This window comes from Harpia harpyja, chromosome 14 (assembly GCF_026419915.1).
Source record: "Harpia harpyja isolate bHarHar1 chromosome 14, bHarHar1 primary haplotype, whole genome shotgun sequence".
NCBI lineage: Eukaryota > Metazoa > Chordata > Aves > Accipitriformes > Accipitridae > Harpia > Harpia harpyja.
Genome location: NC_068953.1, coordinates 479485 through 497184, shown reverse-complemented (window position 1 = coordinate 497184; position 17700 = coordinate 479485). Strand labels below are relative to the sequence as shown.

Here is a 17700-nt window from a genome sequence, read left to right as displayed (position 1 = left end):
AGTCCCTGGAGTTACAGCAAGTTGCAGCCATCCTGCGTGCCCCTCCCTGGGCATCCCACCATCGCATGAACGATCTAACAGAAACACCAACGTCCAGAGTTTGGCAAGACTTGCCAAAGAGCTGGAGATTGCATCAGACAGGATCTCACCCCGACACTAACTGCCCACAGAGCGGCTGTTGGGGGCCAGCACAAGGAGGACCTTTGTTCACTTTATCAGCACGTCTGGGCTCGCTCTAACCGACATGACAGAGGGTGACGCCTGCTCCGAGCTCCTGCTCTTGCGCTGCCCTTCCCGTCCCCGCGCCGCAGGGGCAGGCGGCTGGGCGCAGCTTACAGCAGGGAGCAGCACAAGTGAAGTGTGCCTTCTGGAGCGGGCTCTGGCAGGCGCCGGCCACACGCCTGCTCCTCACCGGGGCGGGCAGGCGGCTCCTGCCTGGCTGAGGGTGCTTCACTTCAGCCCTTGCACTTTCTTGCAGTTTCAGAGTTGCATCGTTTCCTTTAGCTGTGGCATCTGGAAGCGCAGCAGCTTTCCTGGATCCAAGGAGAAAGGGGGCCTGTGCTGTTAGCTCAGTAGTTTCCCTCTTGTATTCCAAGTTCTCCTTTACCATCGTAAGTCTTCTAGACCACGAGCAGGGCCGAGCCATCTCCTCTACAGCTTCTCTAGTGCTGTAGATTCTGTGAAGAGCTTTTCCCGGCGACACTTTTCTTATCCTTAACACAAACATGCCACATGCTCTGTAAACATCCGCAGGCTCTTATCACACATCGCCTCTCCTGGATTCTGTTCTGCCTCTGCCTCCCTCATTCTTCTGGCTGTGCAGGAATTTCACTTCATACTTGCAACTGGAGTAGGCACAACGCAGGCAGGCCAGAGGCTCAGAACCCACCTGCTCCTCAGCTGTGAGGAGACACCCCCCACCCCCAACTTCACTACCTCCGAGACCCGCCATTTTCACTTCCCCACACCCTTCTCATCCCTCGTACTGCAGGGCACTCAGAACAGAGTGAACAGCGAGGGACAGATCTTGAAGACAAACCCCGAGAGCAGCAAAGGACACACTGCAATGAGGGCCTCTTGCCTTTTCTCCTCTGGCAAGGGCTGTCCCAGATCCCCCGTTTCAGCAGGCCCAGGGATTCTGGTCTTCTCCCACCCCAGGTGTTTGCAGAAATCACCTGTGGAACAGAAGTTCTGCCACTTCCTGCCAAAGACCCAGAACCAGGAAGTTCCAGAACAGAAGCAGAACAGACAGCAGACAGTCAGTTCAAAGATTTTATTTAACTGTCATAAAAGGAGAAGCAGACGATGATTCCAAACCTGTTAACCCGGGTCTAGGATTTACATACAATATGCACCAAATCAAATTAACAAAAATCTCTCTAGGGGCAGGGCAAGGGAGAGTTAGAGGCAAAGACGTAGCTACGAGAAAGCCACATGTACTTGGTCCCAGTTCTAATACGACCTCAACGTGGTAGGATCCAAATAAGAGGGCTGTGGAGCTGGAACGTGCCTGCCCAGCCCTCAGGGGTTCACGGGCCCCCGAGGGCTCCTGCGCCCCGAACGCCGTGTCAGTGCAGCCGTGGGTGGCAGGCTGGCGTGCTGCAGGGGTCTGCTACGGGCACGGGGCAGGGGAGTCGAGTGTCAAGGCAATAAATACTGACAGGCCAGGCACAGATTTTAAAGGCAGAACAGATACATAAGGCATTAACCGCTTCTGAATGCTTGTCCATTGCAAGCTCTTTGTTGATCGCATCAGGAGAGCAGCTGCAGAAACAGACTAGTCCATCCTCAGCCCAAAACAGCCAGGAGGGCAGGTGCTGTCCTGGAATTTCAGTGCTTTGCAGCTACCTTGGCTGCAATGAGAAGTGTGAGGTGATGGCAACACTGGTGACTCCCGCACCCACCTGCCTTGCAACCCCCTCTATGCCTCGGAGGCTCTGAGGCTGCCAGAGAGTTCGGAGCTCTACGCAAACAGGGCCAGGGGTCCTGCCAGGCCAGCTCTCTGGACACCGGGAGGGGTGGCCAGGCGTCACCCAGGATATCACACCACCCTCCCCTCTGGAGATGTCCCGTCTCGGGTGAAGAACGGACCAGCAGCAAAGCGGGAAGTTGTGAATCTTTCCTAATAACCCATGAGGGGCGTGACCAAGATGAGTGCCATGCCAACAAACAGGGGGAGGGTGGGTGGCATTTAAAAAGTGTAACAAGGGCAGGGCCCCCTCCCTAGAGGATACATGTTACACATTAAGGCATCATGGTTACAGGGAACATCCACAAATGAAGCTGCCAGCGTTCCCAGGACACTGATGGGGTGGAAGGGGCAGCCCGGACATGATTTTAGCCAACAAACGGATTCAATAGCTGCCTGGCATCAAAGTTCTTCAGCTACTTGGAGGCAGTAGCTACCCTGAGCTGTGCACAGGAAAGCCAAGCAGAGGATCCTACACAGAACATAGGAGTCTCTCCCCTTCAGCACCTACCCGAATACAGGCAGGTGAGAAGCAGCAAAGGGCCTGGTGAGGGAGCAAGCACTCCCACCTCTGCGCTGGGACAGCATGGCCCTGGGATGGGCAGCTGGAGACCAGATGCAGACAGCACGATTTGGTCAATGCACTCAGCGATTCTCTGGGGAGGGGGCACATTACACAACTGAGCTCTCTGGTCAAATTATAACAGGGGGTGAAGGGTAAGAGGGTTCCAATGTCAGCACTTTGGTACAGGGGGGGATTTCTACGGTAGCCACTGTCTGATTCACGCTCTCTGGGGTTTGGCCTTGGGAAGGGCTAGTCCTTCCAATCCTTCTTGATGGTCAGGTTCCACTCCCAGGACAGGTGGTCAGTCTTATCATCATCTGTGAACTTGGATTTGATGTTGTAGCTGCCCCGGGCCAGCATGCCCTTAGGGGCTTCTTCCATGGGGGTCAGAAACTCGTACTCCTCTGCTCGGGGGCCATAGCTCCCAACCATGTATTCGGTCTTGTCAACTAGAAGGAGAAAAAGAGGTGCGTGGAGGCTGTTTAAGAGCCTCCCCTGCATTTGGGGCAAGGCTATAAAGCAAACGAAAGGTCTGTTCCTGCTACAACAATCCACAGAGGAGCTGTGAGAACAAGAATGTCACCTGCATTAACAGCTCTGTTCACTCCAGGAACAGCTCCTCCTGCCGGGAGTGTTCCCCCCACACTAGCACCGCTGTCAGCAGTGACCTGTTCACCGCCACACTCTGGCAGGGATTACACGTCAAGCCCAGAGGTGCAGGCGCAGCCAGGACTGCAGGCTGCCACCCTGCAGCAGACCCAGGAGCCTTCACACATCACCACAGGCTCAGCGGCACAGAGACGACTGAAGACCGTCTCTTGCCATTATGAGCTGTTGGGGCGCCAGCAGGCGAGCCCCCATCACCGCAGTGGAAAGAGCAGAAAGCCCTCACACAAAGCAGCACCCCAGTCACAGAGAAGCACTTACTTTTCACGCCTTTCCGGAACGTGTGCTGAATGTACTTCAACCCTGACACAATCTCCCTGTTAACCTGCAGGGAGACAAGCAAGGACTGTAGAAGACATCTCCGAGACACACTGCCCAGCCCACCCACAGTAGCAGACAATTTCCTCCACCACACCACTTTTCGGGACTCAGGCACGCCCTATGCTGGGACTGCAGCAGTCTGGTGTTCCACTCGTTCTTCAGCTTTCAGATCTGAATTCTTACCCTAAAGGAGATTTTTATCCGGTATTCCACACCCTCCTTCAGCACAAACGCTTGCTTCTTGAAGCTCTCCAGGTCACCTACAAAGAAGGGATAGGGTTGCTCAGACTCCCTTTGTATAGTGCTCTGGGGTGAATTTAAGTCGCAAGAGGTGATCAGGACAGTATCTGCAGTAGCAGGGGATGACCCTTACTGCCTGGACAGCACAGTTCATCCTTTTGTTTTTGCATGACAGGACCCTCCTTGCTGCACTGCCCACGCTACCCGAGGTGGGCGAGCGATGCCCTGCCAAAGGACACTGCAGTGCAGCAATGCAGTTGATTCAAGAATGTTCCTTTGTAGATGTTTGCTCCGAGGCTGTCACCATCTCGAAGCTGCCATTCGCGTCGCTGCGCAGGCTGGAGGACAGCTGGCTCCCCCAGCCGGCAGCTCACACCTCTAAAAAGCTAGGGCTGGCAAGGGAGTGGAAGCAGAAGGGCCTTCTGCTGCGACGGGGGACGCAGCTGCCGGGCTCAGAGCACAGAACCCTCTGGGGGCCCAGGCACCTTACCCTGCATCCAGCACAGGGGCATTTCAGACATAGGAGGGCTTGGCCACCACACCAGCCGTGCTCCTGCGCGGCCTTCTGCCAGGCTCCACACCAAGCCAGCTTTGACCTGGGAGAAGGGCAGGAAGCTCACCTGTCAGGTCCAGCTCCAGAGGGCCAGGAGCAGTAGCGCAGACCAAAGTCAGCTTGGTCACCACCACGTTTGGAGCATTGGGATCTAGAAAACAAGCAAAAAGGCTGTTAAACACCCATCCCTGACACCAACCAACACAACTCCTTTTCCTTCCAGGGCACTTCTTGAAAGAGCAAGAAAACCAGCGAGAACAACATCCCCCTCAGTGAAGGTATGGGCTCCCCGCTGTGTCAGGCCCAGCCCACAGTCTCCCCAAGAGCATCCCCCTCTAAAGGCAGAGCATGCCACCCCTCAGTCCCTGTGCCTTATTCCAAGGGCCAGAGATCAGCCCAGGGGAGTGCAGAAACAGGGCTTTATGCTCCTGGCTGTGCTCCGGCCGAAACGCAAAGAGCTGGGAGGAGAACAGCTCCCAGGCAGGAGCAGGGATGAGGCTGGAGGTGACTGATGGAGCTCTGGCTTGGTTGAGGCATAGTCACGTCCTAGGGCTCACCTGCAGTCACGGTGACAGCACCAAGCAGTGCCTCCTTGTACTTGCGCAGGCTCTCATCATCCTTGTCCAGCTCCTGGATCTCCTGGATGCTCTTCTGGGCAGGTGGCTTATAGTTGACAGAGTGTTCGTCCTCCTCATTTTCAGCTGCAATCTGGGCCAGCTGCTCTGCCGTTGGCTCCTGCTCTGCCATCCTCACACACACGAGTTACACTGAAGTGGGGAGGAGAAGTGTAACTGCATCTACCTACTCCACCAGCATGGGTCCTGCACAGCACCTCAGCCCATCAGCACCAACCAGGCTTCCCCAGAACTGCTCCGCCGTGACTCCACAGGCTCCCTCTCTCACGTGGGCCCTTCACGGGCTGTCCTCAGGGGTCTTCAGGGGACACAACCCTGCCAAGGGTGCAGAGCCCGCAGACCCTGCAGACCCCTCCATAGGCCAGGTCTCATACTCAGCCCATGGAGGCCCACGCAAGAAAGGAAAAATTGAACCTCAGTGCTTTACTCATAAGCTGGAACAGGTAAATATCCAAAGCCGTAGAGAAAACGCTCTCTTCCACAAGATCAGCCAGGTGAGGCTTTCACTCATAATAAACCTGAGCCCAGAATAAACCCAGTTCAGTTCTGCTCTCTACAACACACGATTCCAGCTAAGAATAGGCCTCTGCCCCACCACTGGCACAAATGCCAGGAGCCTCTGCTGCAATCTAGATCTCACAGTTTGTAACTCAATCAGATTAATCTGCTCTGCGCCAAGTGCTGGGTGCCTCAGAGGAGTGAAAGGAGACACCTGGCTCAGCTGATCTCATGCTCAGTCTTTTTCAAAGATCTGTGTCACACACGGCCAGTGAAACAGATAATGGATTAAAAGCATGTGCAGAGTTTGGCTCGGCTGGCCAAGACTAACCAGGAAACACCCAGCTGCACAGAGGGCTGGTGAAAGGTGATGCCAACACCCCATTAAAAACCTCAGTAAAAGCCCATGACATCCTCAGTAATTCCTGATGTTCCACAGAGCGTGCTGTCCTAAGGGTCATCCAACAGCAAATATCAACTTGGACTCTCCAAAGACTCGAAAAACTCTTTCAGTGACAGCTTTTGAAAGGCTTTTTGTACAAGCAAAATCTTTCACAAATTATCTGCTGGTGGATCCAAGTTTTTCTGTCATTATCTGGCACTCCCACATCCTGTTCAATATTCCCGCCTGCAGCTCTGTGCTAGCACGCACGACTCACAGCAGACTGCGGAACTGCATTCACTGCTCTGGGATCTAGTTTCCAAATAAATCAAGAACTACTACATTTGCTACAAGTACAACAAACACACACAATGTACTTAAATACAGGCTTAATTATTATCTACAAGCACCTAAAGCTTCTCATACAGGTTACGCTAAATAAGCTAACCATCATCCATTCTTTTTGTCTTCGAGCTAGCTGATGTAATAGCACACAGTTCAGTTATTCCATTTCTACCCAACGTGCCACCCAGAGGGGGAAAGAAAGACCTCAGCGCTGACACTAACCACACACGGTTTATAGAGCACATTTTATAGTGACACAAGGCAAGTTCTGCAGATGCTGGAGCCAGTCTGACTCCACATCCAGTTCAAGCTTGGCAAGGGTGTAACAGCAGAACAGCAGAGGTACCACCTGGGCTCCACTAATATTTTTAGCCATAAATATTATGAATGTTTTATTGGGGAACAGGGCAAAGGAGACAGATTAGACACACAAAATGAAATTTTGCACATCTCCACCACAAGAGAAGACTACAGCAGACCTATCAGCAAATGCACAGAGGAGAGAGAAAAGGAAGGGGGAAGGAGAACCGCTGACCAGCACACCTGCTGCCAGGACTCTCGGGTGAGGCGCTGGCCCCGGCTCCCAATGAGCCGGTGCTGAGGTGGAGCTGCAGCCAGGCCCCCGGTGGGGACCCACTCCTGGCCCGCTATCAAACCTGGGAACAGACGTGCTGGCTTGTCCTGGGCTGGCAGCGCTTCCCCGGAGAGGCTGGCATGGCTCTCAGGGTGTCCTGGGGGTAGGGTACTTGCAATGGATGCAACTGGTGTTTCTGGGTATTAAAGCTTGACTAAGATTTATCACCAGACAAAGGTGGGAGGATGATGTGATACTTTGGGGTTATTACAAGGGCTTTGGCCCTGCGTGGCACAAGTGTGTCTGCGCAGGGGAGTTTGTCCCGTTGTACCTTCGCGCTTACTACTCCCAACAACTGCTGGTACTGACCCCTACACTTTACAACAAACAGCTGGCCCTTCTGCATGGCATCCTCCAATATCCTGGCACTGAATGTCGTGGAAATTTGTATTCAAAAGGCCATTTAATCTCATGTCATACATGAACAACTGACTAGATCTCACCCTGGTATCTCCGTATCAAACCCAGTCACTTCCTTTGTGCTCCTGACCAAAAAAGCTTCCAGCCTTGCAGACTCTCAGAAGTGTTGAGCAAACACTCACTCAAGCATCCGTTCTACTGCTTGATCCCCTTATTGCAGTCCTCTGCCTCGCCTCTGGGCTAGATTTCACCTCCCAGGCACTACAGGTCATTATCTCTCCCTATGCTGAAGAACTCCTGGACCTCCCTCCTAAGACGCCTGTAGCTTTCAGGAAATGGAAGTGACGGACTTCCAGTGAAAGCTTTAAAGAACTAAAGTCCCAAGTCACTGACTTCTGTTGACTCCCAAACTCCCTGTGATTGAGCCCTCTTTGAAAGCCTGAATATAACAAACAGATACCCACGTGGCAGACGATCCACCAGTATCCATCCACGTGCACATCCCTGACGGTGCCAGGTCCCTTTCCACGGCATTAGCATCCATAGGTGTATACCACCTTCCAATTTTCAGACCAAGCAGAGACAAAACTTCTAACAAATGGCCTCATCAGCACCTGCAAGTGACAGGCCACAGGAGCTGTAGCACAGCCTCTCCTCGAGCAAACAAAGCTCGCTGAAGCCAGCACTGTGCATGCAGCGAAGGATCAGCACTGCAAGGTGAACAGAGCATGTGCCAACCACAGCGCAGCTCCGGACAGCAGGGTCAGGTCTGGAAGATCGCTGCACTCTGCACATGAACAGCCTTAGCGTTAAACAGTACTGATTTCTAGCAGCTGAAATAGCAGCTGATTTCCAGGATCAGGTATCCTATCCTGATCAGTTAAGAAATGCATTAGTTTGGTCTCACCCACGTATAGAGCCATCGATAACCAACCTCTAGATGTAACAGACGGGGCAACAGTTTCCTCCCACACATCAACAGTGCTCAATCTTCATCAACTCTGTCAGGGTAACCCTTCCCACAAACAGATATTTAGCAACAACCATGCCGTAGAAGGCATGGAAGAAAAAAAAACCAAAATGAAAAAGCAAATCCCCAGCTCTTCGGTTGTGTTCCTATGCCTCTAGTCTTAACCCTGTGATCCAGGGCTAAAGAAACAAACATGCACACCACCACACGGATTAATCAAGAACCACCCCAGTCCTCACAGGATCTCTAAAACAACAGAAGCCCACCAGACACCAAAAACGGCTCCTCAGACCAACACAAAGCACTGCTCCAACCAGCAGCTCAGGCCAGGCCAGGGTTCAGCTCTCTGAGGAAGCCCTGGAGAAATACCACTTCCTCTCTTCCAACAGGCTTCCCCAGGAGCAGCAGTCAGAAGAACATCTCTGACCAGGCTGCACCAAAGCCACTGCTGCAGCACTCCCGAGAGGAGCGGGCTCCTCCACCCCAGCTGGATGCAAGGGTCGACGCACTCTGCGACAGAGCCGGCAGGGGCCAGGCTGTGGCCGGCCAGCCACCCCCTTCCACACAGAGTACTGCATTTCATCACCATGGGTCACAGCGCCTCGGCTACTTCTCCAAACATGCAGCCAGAGAGGAAGGAGACTCCTCATGGCATCAAAACTTTTATGAGGGCCTCAACCTCACCCTTCAGACTTCTCAGACAAAGCATTTGTTACAGCTCAGGATTAGTAAACCAGAGCTTTTCTAGGCATGTGAAAGACCAGCCATGACATTGCCAGACAATGTGAAGCCAAGGGACTTGATTGCATGGGAACTGCCAGGAGAGAACTGCACTTGTGTATCCCATCTATGCCATGCCAAGACCTGCAGCAAGCACGCACCAATACACAGAGGAGAAGGGACCTGCAAGACAGTCCTTCAAAGGGCTCAGCTCCTTAATGAAAGCCTTCCCGCTACACTGCTGACCTGCAGCTGAGCACAGCTGCCTTGCAGGAGCTCAAGACCTCAAACCTCAGGCATTGCTCTGAGGTGTTTGGAAGGAAATTCCTCTTCAGCTCCTTTTAACACTCAGGAGATGCTCGGGTGCCCTGCTCAGCACCTCCGCACAGTGGCTCTCTGGCTCTTAAGACTCAGCCGAGTTGCAGAACGCTAGAGCTAGTGCCTCTGCGGCTTCTGAGAGGCCTGCTGCTCTACAAGAGGCACAGACCCACTGTCAGCTCTGCCACGGCTGGCAGGGAAGGGGACTCCCAGTCCTCACAAGCAAATTACAGGAGGCGGGCTCCTCGGCCGTGGAGAGACATCTAGGGAAGCAGCCCTGGGTGCTTCTCAGATCCTTGCAGGTCACAGAAGCCTGCAGAAGACAGCAGGAGGCTGAATCGCTTCCCACCTGGGAATTTGCACTCAGCTGCCATCATTGCTTCCTCAAGTCAGCAGCTTCTCCTGGATTCTCAGCATTTTTCGCGCAGGACCGAGGAGCTAGCAGCAGTGAATGCAAGAGCTCCACCTTCTGCCAGACAGAAAAGCTGCTAGGAACATGACCCTATTTGTTTTCAGGCAGACAGCGGTAAACAGCAACTTCTTCATACCCCGGGATCAAGATCCCACGGCACTAGCAAAACCAGAGTTAGCCAGAGCTAACTATGATGAGCTAATTGGCTTCAGACGTCCATTAGACCACAGTGCAGCCATGGACACGCAGCAGTGCCAATTCGAGCAGTCCCCACCCTTCCTTCTTCCCTCATGGCGCAAGGGAAGGCTTGTGCAGCCACAGGGCAAACTCGGTTGGAATTTGATCCAGTTAATAACCGTTTCTGCAGGGCTATTTTCGAGCCAGATCAGTTCGCTGATCCGATTCACTATGCAGCTACAAACACTGCTACACTGTAAGAACAGGGAGCCAGAACTGCTTAAACCGGCTCAAGCTGTGCTGCTGCTCTGCACATACAATGGCAGCTCAGGAGGCTGAATCAGAAATAAACGGGGCTCAGACAGTTCCCAGGGCAGCAGCAGGGGAGCGGGTGGGCACATCAGCAGCAAAGGAGGAACTGGTGACTCACTGACACTTCCGGAGGCCGAGCGCTGCCCTCTGACACCACTCAGTAATTCGGAAGCAAGGGGACATCCCGATAATGATAATGCCACTGCACTGGTTGCTTTGTAAGAGCGTCCCAGAGAACTCTCGTCTCGCCTGATCCCTGCCACTGGCTCACAGCTCTGGGGATGAAGGACTCTGGAAACAGTCCGGTGCCTTTCAGGGACTCAGCAGTTTGGAGATGTAGGATTTTTTTTTTTTTTTTCCTTGTGTCATAACCCTGGCCTGCAGTTCACCTACAAGGCATTACCTGTCAAGAGCAAAACCAAAGGCGTGAGCAGACAGTTCCATACGCTCACAACTTCAGAAGTTTAAAAAACTCTCGCAGTCCTACACCCAGGATGCAAACAAGTTATGTGGGTAAACGGGCTGCAGTCTGGCTGCAACCGCCGTCTGTGCGGTGACCCCGGCAATGCAGCTACGGACACCCCCAAGAGCGTGACCCATCCGTACGCATCGCCACTTGTCCCCACAGTGGAACACTACAATGAAACTGTCTCTGCTCAGCACTTACAGGAGAAGAATACCCGCACTGGAAGAACGCTTGGACAACCAGAGCAGCAAAGCACTCTGGACTAGAGCTGAAACCCTCAAGGCAGCAATGTAGCCACTTCGCGTGACTAGGAGTTCTTAGCAGCTTAAGAAAAGGAAGTTAGGACTTTCAGACTTGTTGCAAAGAGCTGTGGAGCCAGGGAAGACATCGCCATCCTTCCGGCAGGGCTGTAAAGGAAGGAGGAGAACCGATACCATAGCCTGCAGGAGCCAAGCTGCAGCCTTTATGCACGTTGCCCCTGCCGCTGTAACGTGCACCCTGCCGACAGCATTAAGGGGGATAAGATGGGCTCTTTAATTACTCTAACACGGAAGGAAATCCACTCCGAGGAAGTTGCTTCCAAGTTCCTCATTTCGTAACTAGGAACCATTTATGGAAAATCTGTTTGAGACAAACGAGAGCGCTTGCAGCCCCCAGCGCCCTGGGAGGCCAAGAGGACTCCTTTCACCAGGAGTTCCTTTCACCGCGGCCCAGGCAACGAGAGAAACCCGAGGGGAGGGCTCGGAGCAGCCCCGGCTCCTCCGGGGAGCACGAGCCGACCCGAACCGCCCGTGTTTCGCCCTAACCGCGGGCCTCGGTGCCGCGAGAGCTCCGCTCCGGGACGGTGCCGGCCGGGGACGGCGGCTTCCCCCGGGCCCTCAGCGGGCCGTGCGAGGGCACTCGGGGCCCACGCTCCCGCACCTCGGCCGCGCCCCGGAGCCAGCGGGGCAGCGGTGCGGCCGAGCCCGGCCAGGCCCCGGCGGGGCGGAAGCGCGGCCCCGCGACCTGATCCCCCCCCCCCGCCGCCCCCAGGGAGCCGCCCGCCGCCGCGGCCCGGTCCCCGCCGCTCCCCCGCCCCGCCGCGGCCCGGCCCCGCCCTACCGGCCCTGCTCGCTCTCCGCGCTGCGGTGACAACGCCGCCGGGATCCGCCCAGCCGCCCGCGCGCCCCCGCACTTCCGGGACACGCCCGTCACTTCCCGTTATACGAGGCTGAGCCCCGCGCCTCATTTCCGGCCGCGACCCGGCGCGCTGATTGGCCCAAAGGCGGGGGGGCGGGGCACGCGCGCGCTGGCGGGATGAACGATAGAGTTGGGGCGGAGGGGTAGAGCGCCGCGGGGCGGGGCGCGGGAAAGCGCGCGCGGGCCGGGCCGGGCCGGGCCGGGCCGGGCGGGGCGGGGCGGGGCGGGGCGGGGCGGGGCGCGGCGCGGCGCGGCGGGCAGGCGTCCACAGCTCTAGACACGGTTCTATTTTATTACGGCAAAGGTGAAAAAGCCACCTCGGCCCAACAGGCAACCAGTAAAATTTATCCCAAAAATAACTCGGTACAAAACAGGTCTGCTTCAGAATTAAAAAAAACCTTTACAGGAGTTTAAAACCTATCCCAGAACGTAAAAGTAAAACAAATCCCATCCTCGGTATTAGTAGCCACGGCCGCAGCCCCCGCCGGGGAGCGTGGAGCGAGATCGGAGTCCTTCCCTGTGCCCGCCGCCCACCGCTTTAGCTGGTGTCCATCTGGAAGAGAGGAGAGGAGCCGTCACCGCGCGCCCCGCGGCACCCCGCCTGCCCACCCCTGCGGAGGCACTCCGGCCCCGGCAAACCACCGCAAGGCCCCAGCGCTGCCAGCTGGGGACAGCGGGTTCCAGCCCTGGCCCGTTCAGGCGCTGGCCCGGGAGCGTCCGGCAGTGCCAGGGCCCAGCTGAGCCACTGCAGCGCCCTGAGGCACGACCGCCAACTGCCCCACTGCGCTCCCCCACCCCCAGCCAAGACCTTGCAAAATAACACTATTTACGCATCCCTGAGGCCAGAGAAGGCTGCTCTAAAACACCGGACAATTTTTTCTGGAATTCTGCTCATCCCACTTCTTCCACACTCTCGCCTCGATTTTATCCTGCTCCTACAACACTGACTCACGTACACACGTGAGCTCAGTTCTCTACCAAGATTTTAACCTGGCTGCAGCACAGAGACATCTGAGCTAGTTCTGAAGGCAGCAAACAACGTGCGTGGCTCCGTGTGTTACGGACTCGCATCGGCCATTGGCATCGCCAACCCTTCCTCCGTCAGCATCCCATGTAGTTATTTCACACATTTTTTTCCTTTTTGTTTTTCCTTTTTCCAGCCCATTCTCTGTGGGTTTTGTTACACAGCTACTGCTTGTCACAGCTGTTCCAGCTGCGGAAGAGGCTGCCCCACACTGGCCCCAGCGAGCCACGGAGCTGGACAAGGGGCTGTTTCTTGGCAACCAGTAACAGCAGTTGGCAAAGCGTTCTGGAAAGTAAAGCCAACTACCGGACCAAGGCACTCCTCGGCTTTAGAGGGAGACAGCTTTAGTCCAGTGACCCGGAAAACACTTTCTGTTTCCTGCCGGCTCTGGGCTGCCAATGTTTCCCAGAACGAGATGCCATGGGGAACCTGTGGACAGCACCTGAGCAGCACTTACCCTGGCATTGTAAGCATCCAGCTGTGCATCTAGTTCTTCTGCGGAGAGCTGCTGTTTGGAAGTTCTCCCAGCTCCTCTGCCTCTCCCTCTGTTCCCACCACGAGTACCTCGCCTGTTGCCTCCTCCACCACCAAATCCTCCTGAACCACCACGGTTTCTGGTCATGCCACCTCTGTTTACACTGTGATTTTTAAAGAGCAACTGTTTTAGTGCATTCCGGTTAACCCAAACAGGCACGCAGAAGTTTGCCAAACAGGAGACGGATCCACGCTTCCTACACAGACAAGAGCCAGGCACGTTCCCACCCCACGCTGACCGGGCAGAGCGACTCCCACGGCCGTACGGCATCTCACCTCTGTGCCGGTCTCCTCTGTGTGTCGATCTGTGACGTGACCAGCTGAATGTTCATGGGGCGTCCTGGAAGAAGAGCAACCCGTGAGCCTGCATGCGGGACACAGGCGCGCGGGCTGCTCCAGCCAGCCAGTGAAACGCACTACGGAGACGGCCACGCAGACTCACCGTCCAAGGGGACTCCGTTGTACTGCTTCATCGCTTTCAGAGCATCTGCCTTCCTTTCGAAATGCACATCTGCTGTCCCTAGACTGCGGCCAGATCTGTCATAGTGCACGGCTGCCTTCTTCAAGGTCCCAAACTCTGCAAAGAGCTCCTGAGAAAAAGAAGGAGAAAAGCGTACACGTCCAACAGCGCTGCAAACACTGCACAGCCAAGAGATGGCGCCGGCAGTTCCCCATACACAACTGCTCTCAGCAATCGCAGGTGCTTTTCAGAACATCACTGACAACTCGGACAAAACGCCAATGAAAGAGGGGAGCACAAGCCCAGCAGAAGGACTTCAGAAAGTTGCCACAGGTGGCAAAAACAAGCAGGACTTCATATTCACCACTTGCAGGGTGCACATTTACAGCCAGAGAAGTGGACCCAAGGAATGCCAACCTGCTTCTTTTCCCAGGGAAATTGCGGGTGTTTTTGTTGAGGCTGAGTCAATGGGGCCACTACTTAAAAATAATCCAGAACCTAATCCATTTCACAGAGGAAGAACAACCTGTATGAACACAGGGATTCATAAGATGGTCACAGTTTCATTGTGCTGGATTTTTTTTTTTTTTTTAACTCCTTAAATCTTTACTAGACCGGGTGCAATTTAAAAACACAGCCCATTAGGAATATACCCCAAAAACTGAGATGAGGAAAAGTCCTGTACTGAAGTATGTAATTCACGGTCGCGAAGGATGGAAATGAAGAGGCAGCAACGGAGCCACCCATTTTGTTTTACAGCTGTTACACTTAGGAAGTCAACAAGGACAGCTCGCCTTTGTGAGTTTCTGCTACAGCACGTGCCTCAAAAGCTCAACATCTACCCCAGAGCTGCCAGGTGCCCCAAGGGACAGGCCACCTGCTACAGTACCTGCTGCAAGGCCCGACCGCCACGCTGCTGTCCCTGTGAGTTACTGCCCAAGCATGTGACGGGGCACTATACGCGTTCTTCCACTTCCCAAGCAAGCAGCGCTTCAGGCAGGGCTGCAGGCTAGCTCGTCCCTTGTACTCATTCACCGGAGACGAACGTTACACGGCACTCCATAGAAGCTTTCTGGAGCAGGGCGCACCACAGGCGAGGCTGTGCTCAGCCCCTTCTCCAGAGCCAGCTTCTCTTTGCACTGCAGAGAACACAGGTTCCTCCCGAGCAGCAGCGACCACTCGCTCGGGGAGCGACGCCTCCGAGAGCAGCGCGCGTTGGAGGCTCCTTCCAGCCCATACACCTCCGAGCTGCACTGTACCACATTAATGACGCGATTAGCATAGAAACAAAGAAAGCAATCGCCACATCTGAGGCAGCGCTAAATTATGGGATGGGTAGTAACAAAACAGGTGCAAAGCCGTTAAGTCAGCTTTGCTGCTAAATAAACCATAGGTGGACGTTCATCCACACCTCAGACCAAGCCAGCGGCGGAAAAGGTGAATCCCCACGATCCTGCGCCACAGGAAGCACAGGAGCTGGCCAAACCGAGGTGACTTCACAGAGCCACATTTTACACATCGGGCCCTGACTACAACAAAGAAGAAACTTATTTAAACCAAATCTGAACTAGCACGAGGAAAAGAGGTGGTTTTCAGCGCATTACCCAGTAACTAGGTGACCTGAAAAAACTCACTTCCAGCTCCCCAGGCACAGCCAGATTGGCACGTGGCGTAACTGCAATGAATTAACCAATGAAGAAAATGTAAAAGTAGTTGTTTGTTTTTCCTTGGTGAGGACGCGAGGACCAGAAGCCAATGTAAAAGGAAGCACTTTGCAGCGCGACTAAGCCAGCCAAGCCTCCAGTGGGGACGCACCTGCTATTTGCAAACGTTTATTTCTGCACAACCCGCTCGTGACAGAGCCCCCACAGCCGGGCGGGAGCACCACGCCTCAACCCCTCCAACCCGCACCATCTGTCCACAGCCGCAGGGACAGATCACACCGTACGCCTGACTGAAAAAATCCTGCAGGTTCTTACCCAAAAGCATGACCAAAACAAGGGATATGATCCTGACAGGCAACTCGGATAGAAGATTTAACGCACCAGGTACCAGAGATGCTGCCATGCAGGGGAGCATGCTCTCCCTCACAGATAAGCCTTCCCAGTTACAGCGAAGGACATGTCCACAAGAACACCTCAACGCTCAGCAGAACGTGACTTTAACAAAGCTGCGCAAATAGGTCCCACAAAAACAAAGCACACAGGCGTATGTGCAGTGCAGGTACGGAATTTCTCCAGTTACTCAGACCTTAAAGAGTTTACACGATTTACGCTAAATTCTCCAGCCACAGCCGGATCCAGCCCCTCGGCAGCACTTTTCCTCACGTGCGCTGTGGCAGAGCCACTTACAAGGCAATTAGCTACCGCTCTGTAGGAAAGGGCGGCTTTTCCGAACCGCAGCCCCCTCGGGCTCACCAGAGCCACGCAGGACCGACACTCGCGGCGCAAACACCATCGCCAACGCCGAGCTAATTCACTCGGGGCCCTCCCACCCCAGGCACGGAAGGGCAGCGGGACCCGCGGAGCTCCCGCGGGCGCCCGACACGCCCGACCCCGACGCTATGAATTAAACCCCCCCGCGATCGCCCTCCCCGCGCACCCAGCGGGGCCGCTACCTGGATGTCCGCATCCGAGACGCCGAAGTCCAGGTTCGAGACGAGCAGCTTCCCGCCGGTCTCCACGCCGGCCCCCGCCCCGAAGCCGCTGTCGAACAGGTCGTGCTGCCACTTCTCGGGGAGCTGCTTCGGCTGCAACGAGACCAGGACCTCGCTGACCGTCGCCGGGGCACCGCCGGCCACGCCGCCCGCCCCGCCGGGAGCGGACAAAGGGCCGCCCGGCGGGCCCGCCCCCCGCCGGCCCGTCCCGTCCCGTCCCGTCCCGCCGCCGCCGCCCGCGCCGGCTCCGGCCCCGGTCCCGGGCCCCCGCCGCGCCGCCGGGCCCCGCGGACGGCCGCGCTCCCCGCCCGCCCCCGCCGCGCTCCGTACCCGGCTGTAGGGCGCGGGCCGGTTCCTGCCGCCGCCCCGGGCCATCACCGGCCTGTTCCGCACGGGGCCGCCGCCTCCCGCTCGCCCGGCTCCCACGCCGCCCCGGCCGGGCCCGCCCCCGCGGGTGGCGCCGCCCCGGCCCCGGCCGCCCCGGCCGCCGCCCCGGCCGGCCCCGCGCTGGCTCCGGTTGAGCTTAATGATATCATCCAGGGACATGTCCATCTTGTCGGCCATGATGGCGGCTCCGCTCCGGGGGCCTGCACTTCCGGCCGCGCTGCGCCGACGCCGGAAGCGGAAGAGGCGTGGCCGGCGGCGAAGGCGCGGCAGCCGCGCGCGCTTGTGCGCGGGAGCCTGGCGGGGCGGGACTTCCGGCGGGGCGGGGCGGGGCTGCCGGCAGGGCGCGGCGCGGCGCGGCGCGGCGGGCGATGCGGGTGCGGGTACGGAGCTGGCATGGCGTCGCCTCCTGGCTGTGGGTGGCCAACGACGAGAACTGCGGCATCTGCCGGATGGCCTTCAACGGCTGCTGCCCCGACTGTGAGTGCGGCGGGGCGGGGCGGCCCCGGGGGCTCCGGACCCCCCGCCCCGACCGCGGGCTGACGGTCTGTCCGTGCCGCAGGCAAGGTGCCCGGTGACGACTGCCCGCTGGTGTGGGGGCAGTGCTCGCACTGCTTCCACATGCACTGCATCCTCAAGTGGCTGAACTCGCAGCAGGTCCAGCAGCACTGCCCCATGTGCCGCCAGGAGTGGAAGTTCAAGGAGTGACGGCCGCCCTCCGCCGGTACACCGGCTGGCTGCCGCCGGGGCCGCTTCCCGCCGCCGGCCGCCCCGCCCTCAATAAACGTGCGGCCGCCGCTCACCACCACCCCCCCTCCCTACCCCGGTGTCCGGTGTCTTTCCGCGCTCGGGATCGGTGCCGGGGGCGGGCGGGTCGGTGTCGGGACGCGCCCCGAGGCTTCCCCCGGCCCCGGCGGGCA

The 17700-nt window shown here is 56.7% G+C and overlaps 3 protein-coding genes across 3 annotated transcripts; 1 reads left to right on the top strand and 2 right to left on the bottom strand.

Annotated features, from left to right (window-relative positions):
• Nucleotides 1-1258: 1258 nt before the first annotated feature.
• On the bottom strand, nt 1259-11773 carry ARHGDIA (Rho GDP dissociation inhibitor alpha). Its single transcript, XM_052807942.1, has 6 exons — nt 11645-11773; nt 4872-5081; nt 4382-4465; nt 3705-3781; nt 3462-3525; nt 1259-2983 (listed from the first exon to the last, which is right to left on the bottom strand). The coding sequence occupies exons 2-6, from the start codon at nt 5059-5061 to the stop codon at nt 2784-2786; spliced, it is 615 nt and encodes a 204-aa protein (XP_052663902.1). The 5' UTR covers nt 5062-5081; nt 11645-11773; the 3' UTR covers nt 1259-2783.
• A 221-nt stretch (nt 11774-11994) lies between these two features.
• ALYREF (Aly/REF export factor) lies at nt 11995-17000 on the bottom strand. Its single transcript, XM_052808645.1, has 6 exons — nt 16727-17000; nt 16358-16489; nt 13723-13870; nt 13557-13620; nt 13204-13384; nt 11995-12275 (listed from the first exon to the last, which is right to left on the bottom strand). The coding sequence occupies exons 1-6, from the start codon at nt 16958-16960 to the stop codon at nt 12261-12263; spliced, it is 774 nt and encodes a 257-aa protein (XP_052664605.1). The 5' UTR covers nt 16961-17000; the 3' UTR covers nt 11995-12260.
• A 104-nt stretch (nt 17001-17104) lies between these two features.
• Nucleotides 17105-17591, top strand: ANAPC11 (anaphase promoting complex subunit 11). The gene is made up of 2 exons (XM_052808647.1): nt 17105-17260; nt 17343-17591. The coding sequence occupies exons 1-2, from the start codon at nt 17152-17154 to the stop codon at nt 17486-17488; spliced, it is 255 nt and encodes an 84-aa protein (XP_052664607.1). The 5' UTR covers nt 17105-17151; the 3' UTR covers nt 17489-17591.
• The last annotated feature ends 109 nt before the right edge of the window (nt 17592-17700 follow it).